Here is a 19,652-nt window from a genome sequence, read left to right as displayed (position 1 = left end):
AATCTAAAATCTCATTGGTTTTTTACAACAAATTGTAGAATTAAACATTTGACTCAAGCTAGGTTGACACTTGTAAATACTATTAAAAGAACTATTATTTATGAATATTTAACTCCCTCTCGATGTAGAAGACCCAACAATAATAAAGGGGGAAAATAATAATGTAAATGTTTGAACACAAGACTTCTTGTTCTGATACCATCTTAAATATGAAAACTACCGATGAATTTGGGTAAACTTAATTAATTGATATATATCTAACCTCTGTCATTTTCTTCATTTGCACTCTAGTTTATGCTCAAAAAGTCTTAAGAGAAAATTGGTTGAATAATTTTTACTGATGTAAATTCTATACACTTTTGTTTCAAAACTAAAGTTGAAATGTTTCCGTGTATCTATATGAATTTCATATAGTTTCAAAATGAAAATATACAAGGGACGTTTACATTTTAACTCGAGAATGACAAAGCATGGGATTCAAATAGAGAGTTTAAACGAAGTTGGACTAAAGAAACCAACATGAGCATAATTCGATGATAATTCACACCTATCTCTTACTAAAATGTCATGAGTTCGGATCTCTTCACATTACTTATTCTACTTAAAAAACTTGCACTTAAGGAAAAAAAAGAAAAATTTTCCTTTTTTTCTTTTAAAGATGGAAGGGATAACTACGTAAAGTATATCAAATAAGTTCTATCACTTGCTTGCATTAAGATAATATGGTGTTATTATATAGGTGCTCGACAATGAACCAAATTTTTTTAAACAATTACCAATATTTTGAAACAAAATTTCTATTATTATTATTATTATTATTTTGAGTGTGGTGAAATATTTGAATTTTTTATTTTTAAAAGGTTAGTGGCACCTTAACTGATAGACATAATTTTTTTTCTTTTCTAATAACCAATATACATCATTTACTAAGCTATATTAAAATATATATATATATATATATATATATGAACGGCAGTCACCAATCTTTGAAAATGTTAAACCGGCCTTTCGAACCAATGCTAAATATTTGACCGGAGATGTTGAACCGGTCTTTTCAAAAGAGGGTCTCCGGCCCCTTTGATGGGTTTTGAAATTGTTGGATTGCTGAGTGTCAATCGCACTTTTTCAAAGCAGCTCGAGCGATTGTGCGGCACTTGCTCTAGCTCAAGCGAGCAAGTCAGCCGGGAAAAACTGTAAGTTGCAGACAATCTCGATCGTGGGTCTAGCCTGCGCTCACGTTTTAGGAGAAAATTGGTTTTAGAAAACGTGAGAGAGAAAAACAGTTGAAAACATCTTTAAAACAAGCATTGTAAACATTGGATGCAAGAAAGCTTTGATTGCAAGAAAGTATACAACGCTTGGTCGGGGGAGGTTTGATGACTACTTAGTCCCCCCTAAGGTACATTATAAGGCATATTTGGTGTGGCAGGTGTAGACGTCCTAAGTGGTGAGGAGTCACTCGGTAGCCTACAGGGCCCGTGTGAACTCCGATTGGCTTGAAATTTGGCGCGATACAAGAAAATTACACTAGAAAGCTTTAAAGACATGAAAGGAAAGCGAGTGGGAGGATGATTTGGACATGCGGCCATGGGGAACACACCCTGGACAAGCATGCCCACAACACTGAGCTTTACGATTCCACGCTCTCTCTCTTCCCATCGATCCATTATTGTCCATGTTCGTTCATATGTCGAATTTCACTTGGCAAGGGTTGTCAACCCGACAAACCCAATCAAACCTGAATTTAAATTTTAAATACTCTTTGGAATTGTAGGAATTAAAATAAAGATTTTTTAAAAATGCAGAGTAAAACCGATTAAAATTGTAATTACACGAACACTTACCGGTAATTGACATATTTCCAACCAAGAATTTTGAGTGCCGATCCTCACCACTCACGTGTTTGACTAAAAAATAAATAGAAATTAAATCAAAGCCTAAAGAAATAAAAAATAAAGCTGATGGATATCTTAATTTTTAACCAAACTATTATAAACAACACTTGGAACTCGTTTTTTGTTTACTATTGTTGTAAATGAAACTTATTTTAAAAATATAGTTATTTAATTAAAAATATTGTAGATTTTGAAACTTATTTTAAACATATTATAGTTTTAAAAAACTAAAGGTCAAGAGACGACTATTTAGACGTGGGCGCCACGTAAATTCTTTTTAAATTTGAAAGTGATCATCCCTGAAAAAACGTCTACATGGTCTTAAGTTTTTTAAAACTATAATATTTTAAAATAAGTTTCAAAATCTATAATATTTTTAATATTTTTAATTAAATAACTATATTTTTAAAATAAGTTTCATTTACAGCAATATTAAAAAAAATCCACTCGGAACTGGTGTATCGTCGAACGAGGGTTTGGCTTTAACCAGCGAGAGGGATATTCAACTTTGAAGTCAATATTCTTCGGAAATGATAGAAATCTAGCGCAGTTCAGAATTAAGTCCAGAATTCGGAATTCTTCTACCTTGAATTTGAAGTATTTTTTCTCAGAGGCTGAGGTTTCTATGTGTAGCAGCGGTGGCAGAACGGAGCTCACTCCAGAGGAAGAGAGGATTATGATCAGAGACATTGCTCTGACTGCCGAAGCTAATACTAAAGAGGGCGATGTCTTTTATTTAATCACTCAAAGGTTCTCCTTCTCCCTCCTCCACTCATTTTAAATCCAGAGAAAATCATGTGATTCTTTCGCTTAATTAGATTTCCAATAGACGGTATTTGTCAGAGAATTCTTACATTCGGGGATAATTTGTGCTGGAAGCATTTCTTATCGATCCTCACCCTGTTGTTGTTGTTCTCCTCCATGCTTTTGTTCGTTTGTGCAACCTCCAGGCACGTATGAATAAATAATGCTTTCTGGGCACCCTGAATGTGAGATTTTTGTTCACGTCTAATGATGTTTCAACCATCTATGAAGAATTCATTGTTTAGCCATCTAGGCCCAAGCTTTGTTTATTTTGTTCCCTGGGGGATTGAATACGAAAGGCTTGTTATTTAATGCGAAAAAGTGATATTTTTGGTCATAGTATTATGGTGGAAGTAAGATGCGGGGAGCTTGCTTCTTCGTGAAATGTTTTGTATCTGTTTAAGAAAATCTGATAAGAAGTGGTTTTTGGTAGACATGCTTTCGTGCAATGTTTTTAAGAGTCTGCATTTTCATGAGAATTCAGGAAACATATCCATTTCCTCAACTAAGCAGCCGACAAACATATTGTGATGCTTGAATGTTACTGTAACAGATGGTGGCAACACTGGATCGAATATGTCAACCAAGACCAACCGGTTAATGCAAATGATGGATCCTCCTTCGCGGAAATTTATGATTCTTTTGGTTCAAGCATGTTAAAGAGACCTGCTAATATCGATAACTCTGACCTCATTTATGATGCTGCATCAGAGGACTCTAGTGTGAGCATTGAGATACATGATACTCTTTTAGAAGGGCGTGATTATGTTCTGCTTCCGCAAGAAGTGTGGAAGCAACTATACTTGTGGTGAGTCATAATAAAAAGGATTTAGGCCATTGAAACATTGATTTTATAATAGTCAATGAAAGTAACTCCTAGTCATCAGGCTTGAAAGGGGAAAATCATAAATTTTAGGCGTGCTGTTTCATTGTTACTTAAAATGGTGCTGTTTCATTGTTACTTAAAATGGAATTCTGACATAAGCAATGTGACCTTTTTGATAAACTAAGCTCTGGAATGTGGTATTTGGGCTGCATTCACAGAGTACTTCTTGTGGTGAATCGGTTGAAAACTTAGAGAGTTTCTAGTCAGAAAATAATTGATTGCATTTGTTTTTGCATTATTTAGTTTTGCTGAAGTAATGAACATAGCCTCAACCATCGAGGGGAAAGTTATAGGTTTTTGGTTTCACATTTCTTCTTGTAATTTACGAATGAATTCTTTTATTTATTTTCTTCAAAAGGCTTTTCATTGAATGTATAAAAAGCATTATCTAAAACCTTAGGAGCTTACAAAAAACTGCCCTAATAGTCTGTTGATTGTTGGTTTTATTTCATGAGTATAGATATTAAATGTCTGAGAATAAAATGTTTGAAATATTAGGGGCCATTTGGTATCTAATCTATTTTTGTTTTTATATTTAGGAAAACAGGGGATACTAAATAAAATTGGGTTCACGTTTGGTAGGATTGTTAATCAATGGTCCATTTATGTTAATTTTGGAACACATCATTTTAATGTTTTATTTGTTTCCAAATTCAATATTTTAAAATTATAGAAGTACAGTGTGAGGTCTTTTGCAAAGTGGAATCCTGTGTCTTTCTTTTAAAGCATAGTCTCTACTCCTCCTCCCTTTCTCCCTCTCTCTCTCTCTCTATATGCATTTCCTCTCGAATGCCCCTCACTTTCCCTCTCTCTAGGCATCCTCTCTCTCTAAATATCATCTATTTATAAAACATCTTCTCTCTTGCTCTCTCTCTAGACATCCTCTCTCCTTCTCTAATGCATCCAGAGGTCTTCCTTTTCAGTCATAAAACACCTGACCAGCCCCATTTGGCCAAGGGGGCTGCATTTTTTGCCGATTTATTTCCTGTTTCAAGCTCCACCTAAAGAGATAGGAAGGGCAGTAGTTTCCCACCATATTAGATTAGTAGCCTACTTCTAAATATTTTTGTAATTATGGTGCGATGCAAATCTTGGTCAATTGGGAGTCTTTTCTGTAACCCTTTGGCATGTGGGGATATATCATCTCCCCTTTTTGTACCTCTCTTTTGATGATGAAATTTTCAGTTTTTTATAAAATAAAAAAGGAAGAGAAGATGCTGAAATGTTGGCATAGAGCTTGAAGTTGGAGTTAGTTCAAATGGAGATCATGATGCTTGAGTTCTATAAAGCGATTTCCTACTTCATTTCAAGAATCCTGCCGTCTAGAAAGGGAAAGGGCAATGATGGAATAAGGGAGTTGAAACAACTTATTCTCCAACAATTTCCTTTTTTATATGAATGAGTGTTTGGGCTAGCTTGCTCTAATCTCACGGGACAACTACCTAATGCACTATAGTTGGTCTCCAAGAAAATTCATAGGATATAAAATTTTAGGTAGTTGGTTTCCATGGTTTGAATATGTTCCATTGAAGTGCTTTATTTTTATAAAAAAGAAGTAGAAGAAGAAGTAAAGAACAAAAAAAAAAAAAAAAAAAAAAAGAGAGTAAGAAGAAAAAAATAGAAAGGAACAAGAATGGAGTTTTTTTTTCTGCTGTAACTTTCTGCTGAGTTGTGTGTTTTTCTGCTATGAATTGTGTTGCTTATAACTTTGTGCTCCGAGACAAACAATATGTTAAATTTATTATTATTATTTTTACGACCAATTAATAATTAAGTAGTAATTAAATGAGGGAAAAATACTATTTAAGACTTTAATGAACTTAAAAGAGGAATTGAGAAAGGTGGATCCCCCTTAGGCGCCTTTTATATAATATACATCCAATTGTTTACGAACTTTTAACTACATGTCTCCCTTTTATGTTGGAAATCTATATGAACCATTTATAAGTTAGTCAAATCTATTGGTTGATTTTAGGTATGGTGGAGGTCCAACATTGGCACGGAAGGTAATTAGTGCAGGTCTTTCTCAAACTGAATTGGCTGTTGAAGTATATCCTTTGCGCCTTCAATTATTAGAGGTGGGAAAGGGTGACCGTTCCACAATAAGAATAAGCAAGAAGGTATTATGAGAACGTGTCATGGTATACCACTTTCTTCTGTATCTACCCGTCTCAATTTTACTCAAACATGTACTTCATTGTATACCAGTTAGTTTTATTAAAAATTTCGTGTTTCTTTGGCAGGAGACAATTGGTGAGCTTCACAGACGAGCTTGTGAAATTTTTGATCTTAACTTGGAACAAGTAAAGTTCATATGACCCATCTACATGCAGAGTATTCCATTTATAACTCTTTTTGCCAATAAACTTTTGCTTGTTCATTTGTATTAAAGTATTTGCAACTTTAATTAGGTATGCATTTGGGATTACTATGGCCACCGAAAACATGCCTTGATGAACGACATGGATAAAACTCTTGATGATGCAAACATTCAGATGGATCAGGATGTAAGTTTGTCCACTGCTACTACTTTTCTGGGAAAATAGTTTTTCTTTTTTATATTTTTGGTTGAATTTTTATAATAAAAGTGGTTTATACTTGATTACCTTTAGACGTTTGAAGCAGCATTATTTCCTTTCTGCAGAAATGTCAATAAATTGTGGGGAAGTATGGTTGTTAGATGGTTTAATAAAGAGATAATATAGCTTCAACTTCTGAGATATTGGTTTTTAGTGATGAATACAGGTTGATTGACATTGACTGCAATTATATCATAAAGTTTGGTCTCTAGCAACTTAAATTCAGCGGCCAACTTTGAGGTTTTCTACTTGATTTAGAGGTGTAAATGGTGGGGAATAATTTTTCTAAATGGGGATGGGTAAGAGGGACTGTTTTCAGTTTTCATTTCGAGGATGAGATTGGGATCCAAGATTTATTATTTTGTAAAGAATACTTTATTAGAAACCATGTCCTCTCCTGTGGTCAATTTTTTCCTCTCCTGTACTTTGTCCCTTCTCCCGCATCTCCTCCGACCACGCTTTGGTTAGCCCTCCTTTTGTTTTGTCCTTGCTTCAACAGCCTTGCATAAACTTTCTATTTCGATAGAAAACAAGACTTTCTCTTGTGCGTATGGTTAAAAGAATAGAGGGAGGATAATTAAAATCACAAAGGCCCACCTGCAAAGGTTCTTTATTATTACGGCAGACAGGGTAGTGATTGTTTGGATAGTTGATACCATAGGAAAGATCCTTAACTCAGGGATAAGAACATTTTTCCTTTGAGAAATGAGTTTTAGGGGTCTGGTTTATGTGCTTTGCTTCAAGATTTTCTCTAAAGGAAAGAGCCTCCTCCACCCATTCACCTAGTACGGTGAGAAAAGGGACCCACCCCTTTTGCAAATGTAGTTGTAACTTTCAGCTGCGTCTAACTCTCCCTCAATGACAACAACGCTTGGTCAGGTCAGAAAGATCTAGTGGAAGGAGGTCATAGTGGTCGCTAAGAGAGACTTTCATGATGACCGGAGTAGAATTCCAATAAATGTAAATAAATCAATCAATTTATTGATAAATATATCTGTTAGTACAAATAAATATATCACTTTAACAATAAGACATTTTCGGAGGCTGTGGGCAATAATTATTATATTATTGATAAATATATAGTAAATCTGAACACAGAAAAGGAGAAAGACAATGAAGAAGTGGCAGTGACAGTTTTTTTTTTAACAAGATTTGTGTATAGATTTGTGATCATCTAATTTTTTACCAGACTCGAAACTCACGATGCAACTTTTAAAACTGAGAAAAATTGAGATACAGGCTGGTAGTAGGGAGAAATAAGAGCTGCAAAATATCATGGATATTAGAAAATATTGATGAAATATCGACAGATATCAATAAAGTATCGTCGATATTTTGGCAGTCAATGGTCAATGGAAAATATTGAAAAAATGTCAACAAGTATCGATGATATCAACAATTTATTGCCCTTTTTTTAAAAAAAAAAGACTTTCCCATTATCATTGTCGAATCCACAATTTTATCGATATACACCGATAGATTGATGAATATCAATGATATTTTCACCCTTGCTTCTCGTAGATAAGCAAGAAATGTAGAACATACTAGGTGAAATGATTGTTACGATGGGGTATATGGCTGGAAAGGAATCATAGAATGTTTAGGGGGTGGAAAAGTCTATAGACTATGTCAAGGATTTAATTAGATTTAATACTTCGTTATGAGGCTCGGTTTCTAAGCCCTTCTGTAATTATTCGCTAGGCCTTATTCTTTTGGATTGGAGTCCTTTTCTTCAGGGGGCTTCCTCTTTTTGGGTTGTTTTTTGTATGCCCTTTAGATGGTCCTTTTTTGTAGTTCTTGTATCTTTTTCATTATTCTCGATGAAAGTTTTGTTTCGTATATAAAAAAAATGATTGTGACAATTTCTTCAGGTAAATCCAGAACGAGTATTAAAATAAAGCTATACGCAAGAAAGAGGTTTTTGCATCTTATACTAGAAAAAGGAAAATGAAAAACTAATTTCATAAAAGAAACCCATCTGGAAAACCTGGAAGGCTGGAAGCAGAGGTATACAAGCAAAAATAAATAATCGGTCTATCTCGTAGTATTTTCTTTTTGTGTTTTTCTTATCATTAGTTTAAAACTATCTGTTTCTTTTAGTCAATACATTTACATGTTATGACTAGTATTTGAAATAAGTGGTCTTGTAAGCTCATTCTGCTTGTACAAACATTAGAGAATATAGGCTAAGTTGTGAATTTTAAATTGTTATTCTGATGTTTGTTCACTGTGGATATTGATAACCAAGTTGCAAATGTTGATCCGTCATTTCCTCTGTTGGTATCTTAGAGGCTAATGGAAGTTCATAATCTTGCCTTTTTTGAGTGTCTTGTTTATGTAGAATTAAATAAATTGGGAACTTTTTGGCCCCGCGTCACTTTCAACTTTCAGCTGCCAAAGATAATTCCTGTATTTGCGCATTGATGTGTTAGAGACTTCTGACATCTTGGAAATATGATGATCTAAGAAGCATGGACATGATCACACTAATTTTTTTTTTTGATAAGTATTAAGGATGAATAAACCACCACTCAACCCAAAAGCTTAAACTGATGGGTTGGGTAAATTTAATTCATTTATGGATGTCTCAACACTCCCTCTCACTTGTGGGCTTGGAAAATTGCACAAAAGCCCAACAAGTGAAAATCATAATAAATGGGGAGGAAACAACAACGCAAGGGTTCGAATACAAGACCTCCCGCTTTGATACCATGTTAAGGATGAATAAACCACCACTCAACCCAAAAGCTTAAGCTAATGGGTTGGGTAAATTTAATTCATTTATGGATATCTCAACAATATGAAACTAGGTTTTTATTGAGAAAAATGAAAAGAAGTACAAAAAATGCAAGAAGGGCATACAAAATAAAATAGCTCTAAAAGAGGAAGCCCCCTAAAGGGCTCAAATCTAAAAGAATGATGCCTAACTGATAATTGCAAAAGGCCTTAGTGACCGAACCCCATAAAGAGGCTTCCTCTATCATCGTCCTACACTCTCTAGAATGGACCCAGGCCATCCCAAAAAACCTAAAGAACCGAAGCCATAAATCCTGCACAAACTGACAAGTCCACAACAAATGCTCGAGGTCTTCCGTGGCACTCTTACAGAGAACGAGCCACTGCGAGCCTAGACAAAAGGAATATATCCTCTGAATACGATCCATGGTATTGACTTTCCCAAGTAAGACTTGCCACCCAAAGAACTTAACCTTCTTTGGAATTTTAATCTTCTAAAGAGAAGTAAACCAAGAGGTCCATGGGGAAGAAGAAGAAGAAGATGGGGAGTTCAGGATATGGAAAAAAGAGCTACAAGAAAAACCTTTCGAAGGGTTGGGGGTCCACACCCTCACATCCTCCCTCTCAGAATAGAAGGAAACCTCAGACAAAAGATCAAGTAACGTAGAAACCTCTAAAGTTTCCCGATATGTCAAAGAACGAGTAAGCCCCAAAGAAATGGTTGGAACCGCCCCCTTAGAACTCAAAATTTCAGCCACCGATAGAAGCTTCTTTTCAGAAAGATAGTAGAGCCTAGGGAACACAAGGCACATAGGTTTATCTCCTATTCAAGTGTCCTCCCAGAAGTAAGTATTACGACCCTCCCCCACCACGGAACGTAAGGACGGAGAGAAGACGGGAAAACACAAAGCAATAGCCTTCCAAGGGTTGTAGTTGCTCACCTTGGACCCACCTGCCAGAACCCAATCAAACGGATGCAACCCATACTTGCTCACGATGATCCTTCGCCACAAGGCGTTAGGTTCATGGAGGTGACACCCAATTTTTTAAAACATAGGAGGTATACATGTCCCCCGACATGTTATTTTTTAAACAATATGTTGCCAAAGTGGCTTTGATTCATCCTTAATATTAGAAGTGGAGATTGAAGATTTGGTTGGGATTGATTGACTTTGACTATTATGGCTAGAGGAGGAAGATTCCATCTAATATATATATATATTTTTGATAAGAAACCGAACTTTTCATTGAGAATAATGAAAACAAAACAGAAACACAAGGGCATATAAAAACGCAGACTTGAAGAAGGAAGCTAGACTAGAGAAAGAACTCCCAATCCAAAAGAATATGACCTAACTGATAATTACAAAATAACTTCGAAACAAACCCCATAAAGAAACATTAAACCTCATGAGATCCCAAACAAACTCCCAAAATACTTAAGTTGTTTTACTAGCTATTGGAGGAAAAAAACCCAATCCTAGTTGCCGGTGGCGGTAGCAGGGAAGGGCTTCTCTTTTTCATGAGATTTGTGGGAGGCTAGGGTTGTGTTCTAACTCCTCGTTTCTTTCTTTTTTTTTTGGTTGCTTTGCTGCTTATTTCTTTTAAATTATGGGCTTCTGTTATGGGTGTCTATTTAATTTTTAGGGCTGTGCATGTCATGTGTCCAAAAAAAAAAAAGACATGTAAATTGACATGTCGGACACGTGTCCGGAGTGTATCCGAACATATCCACATTTGACACGGACACTTTGCCTAAAATGGAGTGTCTGTGCTTCCTAGGTGATTATCAACTGGTTACACATACGTTCGACTAATCTTTGGGAACTAAAAAATTGAACACAAGGGCAAACACAGCCCTGAAGAAGGAAGCTAGACTAGAGAAAGAGCTCCCAATCCAAAAGAATATGACCTAACTGATAATTACAAAATAACCTTGAAACAAACCCCATAAAGAAACATTAAACCTTATGAGATCCCAAACAGACTCCCAAAATACTTAAGTTGTTTTACTAGCTATTGGAGGAAAAAAACCCAGTCCTAGTTGTCGGTGGCGGTGGCGGTAGCAGCGAAGGGCTTCTCTTTTTCATGAGATTTGTGGGAGGCTAGGGTTGTGTTCTAACTCCTCGTTTTTTTTTTGTTGCTGCTTATTTCTTTTAAATTATGGGCTTCTGTTATGGGTGTCTGTTTAATTTTTAGGGCTGTGTGTGTCATGTGTCCAAAAAAAAAAAAGACATGTAAATTGACATGTCGGACACGTGTCCGGAGTGTGTCCGAACATATCCACATTTGACACGGACACTTTGCCTAAAATGGAGTGTCTGTGCTTCCTAGGTGGTTATCAACTGTTTACACATACGTTCGACTAATCTTTGGGAACTAAAAAATTGCCTTGCAAGGTGTATTAGATTTGGTGGAGTCTCTTATACACTTGAATTTATTGAGAGCATTTATTGTCTGTTTTTTTTTTAATTTTTATAAGAGCCTTCTGAAACCTTTTCATTCTTGATTTTGGTTAGATTCTGGTGGAGATCATAAACCATGACAATAATAATGCATTGGGTGGCTGCACAAGTTACGTTCAAGACAATGGAACAACAGACAAGGAAGCTACTTCTATTTCTTTAGAGTCTTCTAAGTCAAACTTAATCATTGCAGGAGGCGTGTCTAACAAGGGAGCGTCTAAAACAGAAGTAGTACAAAGCCAGAGTCTGACTTCTTCAATTAGAGAGTCGGATAATACATATGGGCAAAGTGGTGTTAGTACGAGGGGATCTTCTTGTGGTTTAACAGGGTTGTTAAATCTTGGTAATACTTGTTTCATGAATAGTGCGATTCAATGCCTTGTTCACACACCTGAGTTTGCCAGATATTTCCGCGAGGATTATCACCAGGAGATTAACAGGCAGAATCCTTTGGGCATGGTTGTAAGTTTTCATGTGCATTCCAGATTCGTGAAACCTAGAATTATGTTGTTAATGAACTTGTCTGGATTACAAGAGTTTTGTGCATGCAAGTTTTAATTTCACTTCTTAGTTGTGTGAATATTTTTTTTTACTCTTTTTTCTTGGAGTCATGGCATCGAGTCCCTAATTCCTTCCTCTTTACTCAGCGCACATGCTATGAGTATAAGACAGAATACAAGACAGAATACGAAATTCCTGAAAGAATTAAATTTTAACTTATCTTGAAGAACAGAAGTTCCTCAAGAGCAATGGAAAACCAATTATGGTTTGTTGTTGAGAACACTTTTTTTTTGTTTTTGTTTTTGTCAAGACATCAAAAAGAGCTTTCGTGCTTCATAGGTTATTTATTATTGTTGTATTGCCTTTTAGGTTGATCATGTCTCTTTGTCACTTGTGTAGTGTGTTCATTGAGTTGTATCTTAATTAGTTTGGACCTAAAGTCTCTGCCTTACTCTTCACCACCATGGAACATTTGGGATCATGAACCTTGCACCATCATGAGCGCTGTACTTGAATAGATGTTAGCAAATTTCTTATTCCAGCTTGCTAGTTATCCTTGTGTTGTTATTTGTTGTCGAATCTTTTTCTATATAGTCCATACCCTGTCATTATCTTTAGGGTTTCTGTTGGGAAATGGTTCAGTTGAACCCTAAAAAACTTTTGAGTGGTGTTCTAGCCACAAGAAATTATTTTGTAATTATAGCCTTCCTCATGATGGTTAATGATTAGAAGGCGTTGCTTGTGTAGCCCTTAGGTGGGGGTTCCCTCTACCCCAGCCCCTAGGTTGTCACCATTTTTGTCTATTAATACTCGGTTTCCCATTTCTCATTAAAAAAAAATGTTGAACGCCCTAAAGCAGGAAAAAAATCCTGACACCCTGTTTGTTTTATCTGTCTCAATTTTTCTAGAAAGTGGTGACAGGTGCCTTGATATTTCTGTTAAATTTTTGGTAATAAATAGTGCTAGGGATTCTAGTTCATGATTGGAAATAATTCCAGTGTACTTTTTGGTAAGGGAGTTTCCATGTTCTGATGCTTTTGCTTAATTGCATTAGAAATTATATCTTTGAAATTTATATACAGCCATTTTTAGTGATATTCATACGGATTCTTGCTAAGCTTTTTGTTATATTTATTCTACTAAATTAGAGTTGCCATAACACAGGGCGAGCTTGCTATGGCATTCGGTGACTTGCTTAGAAAGCTATGGGCTCCTGGACGAACATCTGTTGCCCCTCGTCCATTTAAAGCAAAGCTTGCTCGATTTGCACCCCAATTTAGTGGTTATAATCAGCATGATTCCCAGGTTTATTACTCACGTAATCTTACTGTTTTCACAAATCATTTTATTGGATCAAGAAACCAAGAAGTCTTTTTGCAGGAACTTTTAGCATTTTTGCTTGATGGTCTACATGAAGATCTGAATCGTGTAAAGCACAAACCCTATATTAAGTCTAGAGATGCAGATGGCAGACCCGATGAAGAAGTTGCAGATGAATATTGGGCGAATCACATTGCTCGTAATGACTCCATAATTGTCGACGTCTGCCAAGTGTGTAAAATTACCCATTTCCATTGCAAGTCTAATTACTTTTTGGTTATTATTTTTATAATATGTAATGTGTTAATTATATTATTATTATTTTTTTACAAGTCTCATTTTTAAACCATCATGGGATGACCTAGTGGTCAATAAGGGCCAATGTAAATAGCAAATAGCTTATAGGGAATGAGTTCAAATCATGGTGGCCACCTACCTAGGATTTAATATCCTACAAGTTATCTTGTCAACCAAATGTAGTAGGGTCAGGCGGTTAGCCCGTGATTAGTCGAGGTGCACCGGCCCGGACACACGGATATAAAAAAAAAAAAACTCATTTTCTAAGCATAAAAAATCCATAAGCTTATTGAATTTGAGTTTTCTTCCTGTGTAAAAATGATATATACTTTAAAAAATAGTATATTTTAATAAACGTGTCATTGCCGTGTCCGTGCTCTAGATTTTTTGGACACGACGTGTCACCGTATCTTGTTGTACCCGTGTCTTCTCACGTCCATATCCATGCTTTTTAGCATCAAAGGATTGGGACTCCAGTATGAACTTACCAAGATAAACAGTTCTCCATATCCATGCTTTTTAGCTTCAAAGGATTGGGACTCCAGTATGAACTTACCAAGATAAACAGTTCTCCAAAACACTTCTTGGTTGTTGCGTCACAAACTAGCCTTTTGTTGAGTCTCTAAGTGCGCTTGGTAGACCTACTTTTTTAATCAAGATTAAATCATCGTTAAAGAAAGAAGTGTTAAGGTATCTATAAAAGAATAATTTACCGTAATCCACCTTAAGCTTTTGGCTTGATTGGTGATTTGACATTGTATTAGAACATTCTTGTGTTCGAACTTGTATAACTTTATTTCCTCTCCATTTAATATTCATTACCACTTGTTTGGTTTGTATAAATTTCCAACTCACAAGTGAGACGGAGTGTTAAGGTATCCATAAAAGATTAGATTTAGCGTAACCCATCAGGGTAAGCTTTTGGATTAGATTGGTAATTTAGTAGAAAGTTTCACAACATTTTGGACTATATGACTGCGTTCTTTAGTTGTAGTTTGTAAATTTCGAATTCCTAATCTTTAGGCTCTGTCATCTTTTTTTTTTTTTGGGTTTTTTGGGTTAACAAAATACGAACTTTTCATTGATAGAGTGAAAAGAAAGATTAAAAAGAGTGAAATAGTGAAAGGAAAGCATTAAAATGCATAAACTGAAAGCCTAGAACAGAGTCTAAGTAAGCCAGTTAAACAGAACAAATAAAAGCATCCCAATTGCTAATATAAGAGTAGGGGAATAGTGTGAAAATGACTCAAAAAGGGAACACCAGTGAGATGTTTGAGCTTGGCAGATGTGAGGCAAGCTTTCTATTAAATTAGAGGTATAACGGACAATGCAATGATGCCACATATTAGGCATCTTGCAATCTCATCCATCTCTTTATGAGAAGTCTTTGCTTATAAGTTGAAAAAATTCATGAAACTAGGCTCAACTTTCCTGGATACACGTTTACCTGCCTAATTTACTTTTATTCTATCTTTAATTGTTATGTATTTCTTGACCATTTAAATATCTTGAGTGGTTCATGATCCAAATGTCCGTTTGTATTCTTGATTGATCTTATATCAGAAGCATAACGGACAATGCAATTATGCCACATATTCAGGAATCTTTGGAATTCATGGAAGTTCATAACGTGAACATTATTGAAATGATCAGTGCTATTTTTAGTGATTTTATGTTATATTAGTGGGAGATGCACAAACGATGCTGTGGGTTTCATCATGGTATTGTTGTTAATCAAGAGATGCAGTTGTTTCAGTATAATCATTTATATATTGAAGAGTGAAATTTTGACTTGCTTTGATTGGGCGAATTATCATTTCCAAGGGAATGCATTACGATCCTTTCATTGGGTTTTGAATGAAAAGGATATAAAGGAACGTGAAGTTTTGGATACAGGATAGAGAAAAGAACTCCTTATGTTATCCATTCAGTAAATAGAACAGGATTCTTTTTTATCCATCCTTTTACATCCGTGTGTTTGGCCTTCCTCTTAGTCTCCACAGTTTTATTTTTTGATATTAATATTATTTTGCTTGGGGTTATTGTTCATCTCATTCTCCTGCATTTTTTGTACCTGGCGTACCTTAATTTAAGACCACTTTTAAGTTCATTAATCTGGTTATCCTTTATTTTACAGGGTCAATACAAATCGACTTTGGTCTGTCCAGTGTGCAATAAAGTTTCTGTCACGTTTGACCCCTTCATGTATCTCTCATTACCACTCCAGTCAACTACCACCCGTACCATGACAGCAACTCTTTTTACTAGTGATGGAAGTAAGCTGCCATCAACTTTAACTGTCACTGTACCAAAGCAGGGTCGGTGTAGGGATCTAATCCAGGCACTTAACAGCGCTTGTTTGTTGAAGCACAGTGAGAAGCTCTTGTTGGCGGAGGTTTGCAGCATTTAACTTTATGCATAAATGTGTAACATGTGTATATATAAGTATAGAACTTATTCTGTTTCTTACAGAAGCATGTGTACACCAAAGGTTATGTGAAGTTGGGGCATCAATGATGAAATGTTTGGGGCTTCAATTACTGCTTATTTTTGCTTCACAATTTTATTTATTTACATATTAAACTACACGGGCTTATGTATTGAAGTTTTTGTTTTGTTACTTACATCATTCTATAGCTTGGGAGTATTTTAGTTTTGTTTTCCCAATCATTCAACCTTCACATGTTTATGTTTCACAGTTGTGCCCTAGCAGCTTCGGTTACTTAGTTGTCCTTCTTAATGGAATTTTTTTTATGTGCGCGTGAAGATAATGAATACTGACTAGGAATTGTTTCCTATGATAATGTATAAGAGTGCATAATGGGAGGTGCATACTGACATTGCAAATGTCCCCTATGTAGGTGCGAGACCATTTGATTCACAGGTTCCTAGAAGATCCCTTGATATCATTGTCCACAATAAAAGATGATGACCATATTGCTGCCTACAAGATTCCAAAGTTGACTAAGAATACTAAATATCTTCAATTAGTACATCGGAGACAAGAACAGTATGTGCAATTTCATTATGAATTCATGTTCGCAAAGCTTATTAAATAGATGGCTGTTGTTTATTTCTATCATATCTCATTTTCTTGTCAGGTTGCTCCATGTGATTGAGAATCTCTTTCAATAGGATTTGACAAATTTCTGATTGAGAATCTCTTTCAATAGGATTTGACAAATTTAGAAGTTCGTTAAGGAGGCATATGCTTTTTGAACAAAATACCTAGTGCCATTTTTTTCCCCATTAATTGATGGTCAAAGTATCCTTCACTCCTTGATTTGGTTGGCGGTGGTATTGGTTAAATTAGAAATTACAATGTTAACGTAGGCTGGTCTCATGAATTTCTACTACAGATTGGCTCTCAGAAAAAAGTAGTTGTACTTCCTTAAAGTAGGGTACAATCTTAAATGTTAATTTGCAATTTATATCTTTTATACCAGGGTAACTAGTGATGCCCACGCTATGTCAGGATGGAGACCTTTTGGAACTCCTCTTGTGTCGGTCGTCTCATGTGATGATCCGGTGACGAAGGGCTACATTCAAAGAATAATTAAAAGAGTGCTCTCTCCAATGGCGAAGACTGGGACTTTGATGGATACTGATGTATTTGATTCTAGTGTGTCACATGCAGGAGAAGATCTTCATCCTCGTGACTCTTCTATTGAAACATGCACAGTATCCATATCAAGTTTAATGAACAAGGATGATCCAAAGTCCAAAGGAGCGGAACCTTTTAAATTACCTCTTCAGTTGTTGAATAAAGACAATGTTTGCATTGACCTATCAACTGGAGAGGAATCCGTGCAATTACCCCCATCATCATCAGTCCTGGTGTATATTGATTGGTCTCAAAAGCTTATGAAGAAGTTTGATACTTTTTACCTAGAAAACTTGCCTGAAGTTTTTAAATCTGGGCCTGTGATGAAAAAAGCTCGAACTGAGCCACTCTCCTTGTATTCTTGTTTGGAATCCTTTCTTCGGGAAGAACCACTTGTTCCTGAAGATATGTGGTTAGCTTTTTTATCCTCTCTTCTCTACTTCCTGCTGTGATATACTCATATGACTGAAATAATGTGTGTACAGTATTTTACTTACCGTTGAAAATACGATGAGATGTTTCATTTGCTAGGCGCTTAATAATTTAATGACTAGTCAGATTCAAGATGTATGATATGCTATTTGAACTTTTGGGATGATATTTTGTGCCTCATGTATGTGAATGAAATTGACTGTTCTTTCAGTTCTTATAGAAACTCTGAAGTGCTCTTCACGATTTCATGAAATTGTTTAGTTTTGGCACTTTCCTACTAGAAAATTTAAACAGAACTGCTTGATTCACAGTTCACTTTGATGATTGATAGGTTAATTTAGCTTTTTGGATTTTCAATACTGAAGAGTTTTGTAAATATTATTTTTGTTTATCAATACCGAAGCTCCTGTGTAATCTCCCTAGCCCCCAGGTTCTTTTTGGTGCAATATGATAGTTTCTTATCAAAAGAATAAACTAAAATCAAATGATGATTTTACCATGTATTAGCATTTTATTTTTTGGAAACCTTTCCAATAGGAATGCTAGTGCTAATACTATGTAACTTAAATTTTAGCCATTTTAGCTGGATACGTATTGAACCCTGTCAACACATCCTAGTCTGCCGCTTGTATTATGAGGGACCGTGTAGAGAAATAGTAACAAATTCATGAACTGCTCTGTGATTGGAGTATATATCTTATGTGGTTTATTATTAATGTGTATTAATGAAGGTTCTGCCCTCAATGCAAAGAGCGACGACAAGCCAGTAAAAAGCTTGACCTTTGGCGGCTTCCAGAGGTGTTAGTCATCCATCTTAAAAGATTCTCATACAGCAGGTCGATGAAGCATAAACTAGAAACATTTGTTAACTTTCCGATTCACGACTTTGACTTGACGAATTACGTAGCTAATAAAAATAACTCCCAACGTCAACTGTATGAACTCTATGCTTTAACCAACCATTATGGTGGCATGGGTAGTGGTCACTACACTGCACATATAAAGGTCAGTGGAAATTAGCCAGTTTCTCCTTATAGATTTATAGACACGTATGTTTATTTGTTTATTTTTCAACTTTTGGAGGCCATCCTGATGTGGTTAGGAGAACAACATACCCTTTGATTGATTCTTGGTGCTTAATTTTGCATATTATTTTGTTAACGATATTGCCCTTCCATAAATTGTACATCATATTTGAAGTTTGTCTTGTACTTGAGCTTTCGGGAGCATTCTTGCCTTTTCTCCCTCACTACTGATATATATCATCCTTGCTTCTTACATATTCAATCCTTATTTTGTTCTTTTTTTTCTTTGTCTAGCTTATCGACGAAAACAGGTGGTACAATTTTGATGATAGTCATATATCACTTATAAATGAAGAAGAAGTGAAATCAGCCGCTGCTTATGTCCTCTTTTATCGGCGGGTGAGGACGGAAGATGTATCAGTCAGTAATGGATTACAATGATGTGCCTCAACTCAGAAGTAGATGCTATTGATCTCTGTGCTTATTTTCCTTAAAGAAATGGGATTGCAGGTATGTGTACATCGAAACTTTATTGCATATGTACTCCCCACCCTTGTTCTGGTTTCAATAATTCCAGAAAAGGGTGAAAGTTACAAAAACTATCCACTATAAGTGGCTGTTTAGCATGTGAACCTCAACTTGTGAAGTAATGCCACCCACATGGGGTATTTATTACCCCAATATTTTCATTAAATAAGCATATAAACAGAAATCTTGAAGACTTTTAATCTGAAATCCAATGCTGATAGTGTTTAGGAAGCTTTTATAACAGCGCATGTATGTGTTTTCTTTTCATCTTTATGTCTACTGAATGACTGGAGTATACATAGTTGTACTTGTATCCCTTGAGACATTGAACTGAATTTTGCTTCCTTCCATTGAGTAGAATCCTTACGTTTGGTGAATTTCCGATCCTCATTCTTTTTAAGAGATTGAGAACATATTTTGGATGACTTTTGAAAGTAGTAATTTAAAATGAAATATTATTTTATAACATTTTTGGAAGAAGTAGCGGTGTTATCTAAGGTTGTATTAGGATGAGTTTGATTGATGTCTTTTGGAATGACAAAAAGTACATTTAACTGATTAAAAGCACTTTTCAAAGTTT

At 35.5% G+C, this 19,652-nt stretch overlaps 1 protein-coding gene across 2 annotated transcripts; it reads left to right on the top strand.

Moving 5' to 3' along the window:
* Positions 1-2,343: 2,343 nt before the first annotated feature.
* Positions 2,344-19,272, top strand: LOC111025728 (ubiquitin carboxyl-terminal hydrolase 5). Of its 2 annotated transcripts, XM_088121543.1 has the most exons (13): positions 2,344-2,645; positions 3,253-3,507; positions 5,561-5,705; positions 5,829-5,888; positions 5,997-6,092; positions 11,420-11,827; positions 13,031-13,171; positions 13,247-13,417; positions 15,621-15,878; positions 16,345-16,493; positions 16,930-17,499; positions 18,251-18,524; positions 18,839-19,272. In XM_088121543.1, exons 1-13 carry the CDS (start codon positions 2,521-2,523, stop codon positions 18,983-18,985), a joined length of 2,799 nt encoding a protein of 932 aa, XP_087977669.1. In that variant the 5' UTR covers positions 2,344-2,520; the 3' UTR covers positions 18,986-19,272. The 2 variants fall into 2 exon arrangements, with proteins under 2 accessions (XP_087977669.1, XP_087977670.1); XM_088121544.1 differs by lacking the exons at positions 2,344-2,645; positions 3,253-3,507 and having other exon boundaries at positions 5,586-5,726.
* Positions 19,273-19,652: the final 380 nt, after the last annotated feature.

Source organism: Momordica charantia, assembly GCF_013281855.1.
Source record: "Momordica charantia cultivar OHB3-1 chromosome 3 unlocalized genomic scaffold, Mcharantia_2.0 BLBB01000003.1, whole genome shotgun sequence".
NCBI lineage: Eukaryota > Viridiplantae > Streptophyta > Magnoliopsida > Cucurbitales > Cucurbitaceae > Momordica > Momordica charantia.
This window is presented reverse-complemented; position numbering and strand designations above follow the sequence as displayed.

What these genes read in the sequence shown, in the direction of transcription:
- LOC111025728 (XM_088121543.1), top strand. Translation starts at nt 2,521, where the DNA reads ATGTGTAGCAGCGGTGGCAGAACGGAGCTCACTCCAGAGGAAGAGAGG. An exon ending in TAATTGTCGACGTCTGCCAA is followed by an intron (nt 13,418 to 15,620) that starts GTGTGTAAAATT and finishes TTTATTTTACAG; the next exon opens with GGTCAATACAAATCGACTTT. An exon ending in CTTGTTCCTGAAGATATGTG is followed by an intron (nt 17,500 to 18,250) that starts GTTAGCTTTTTT and finishes GTATTAATGAAG; the next exon opens with GTTCTGCCCTCAATGCAAAG.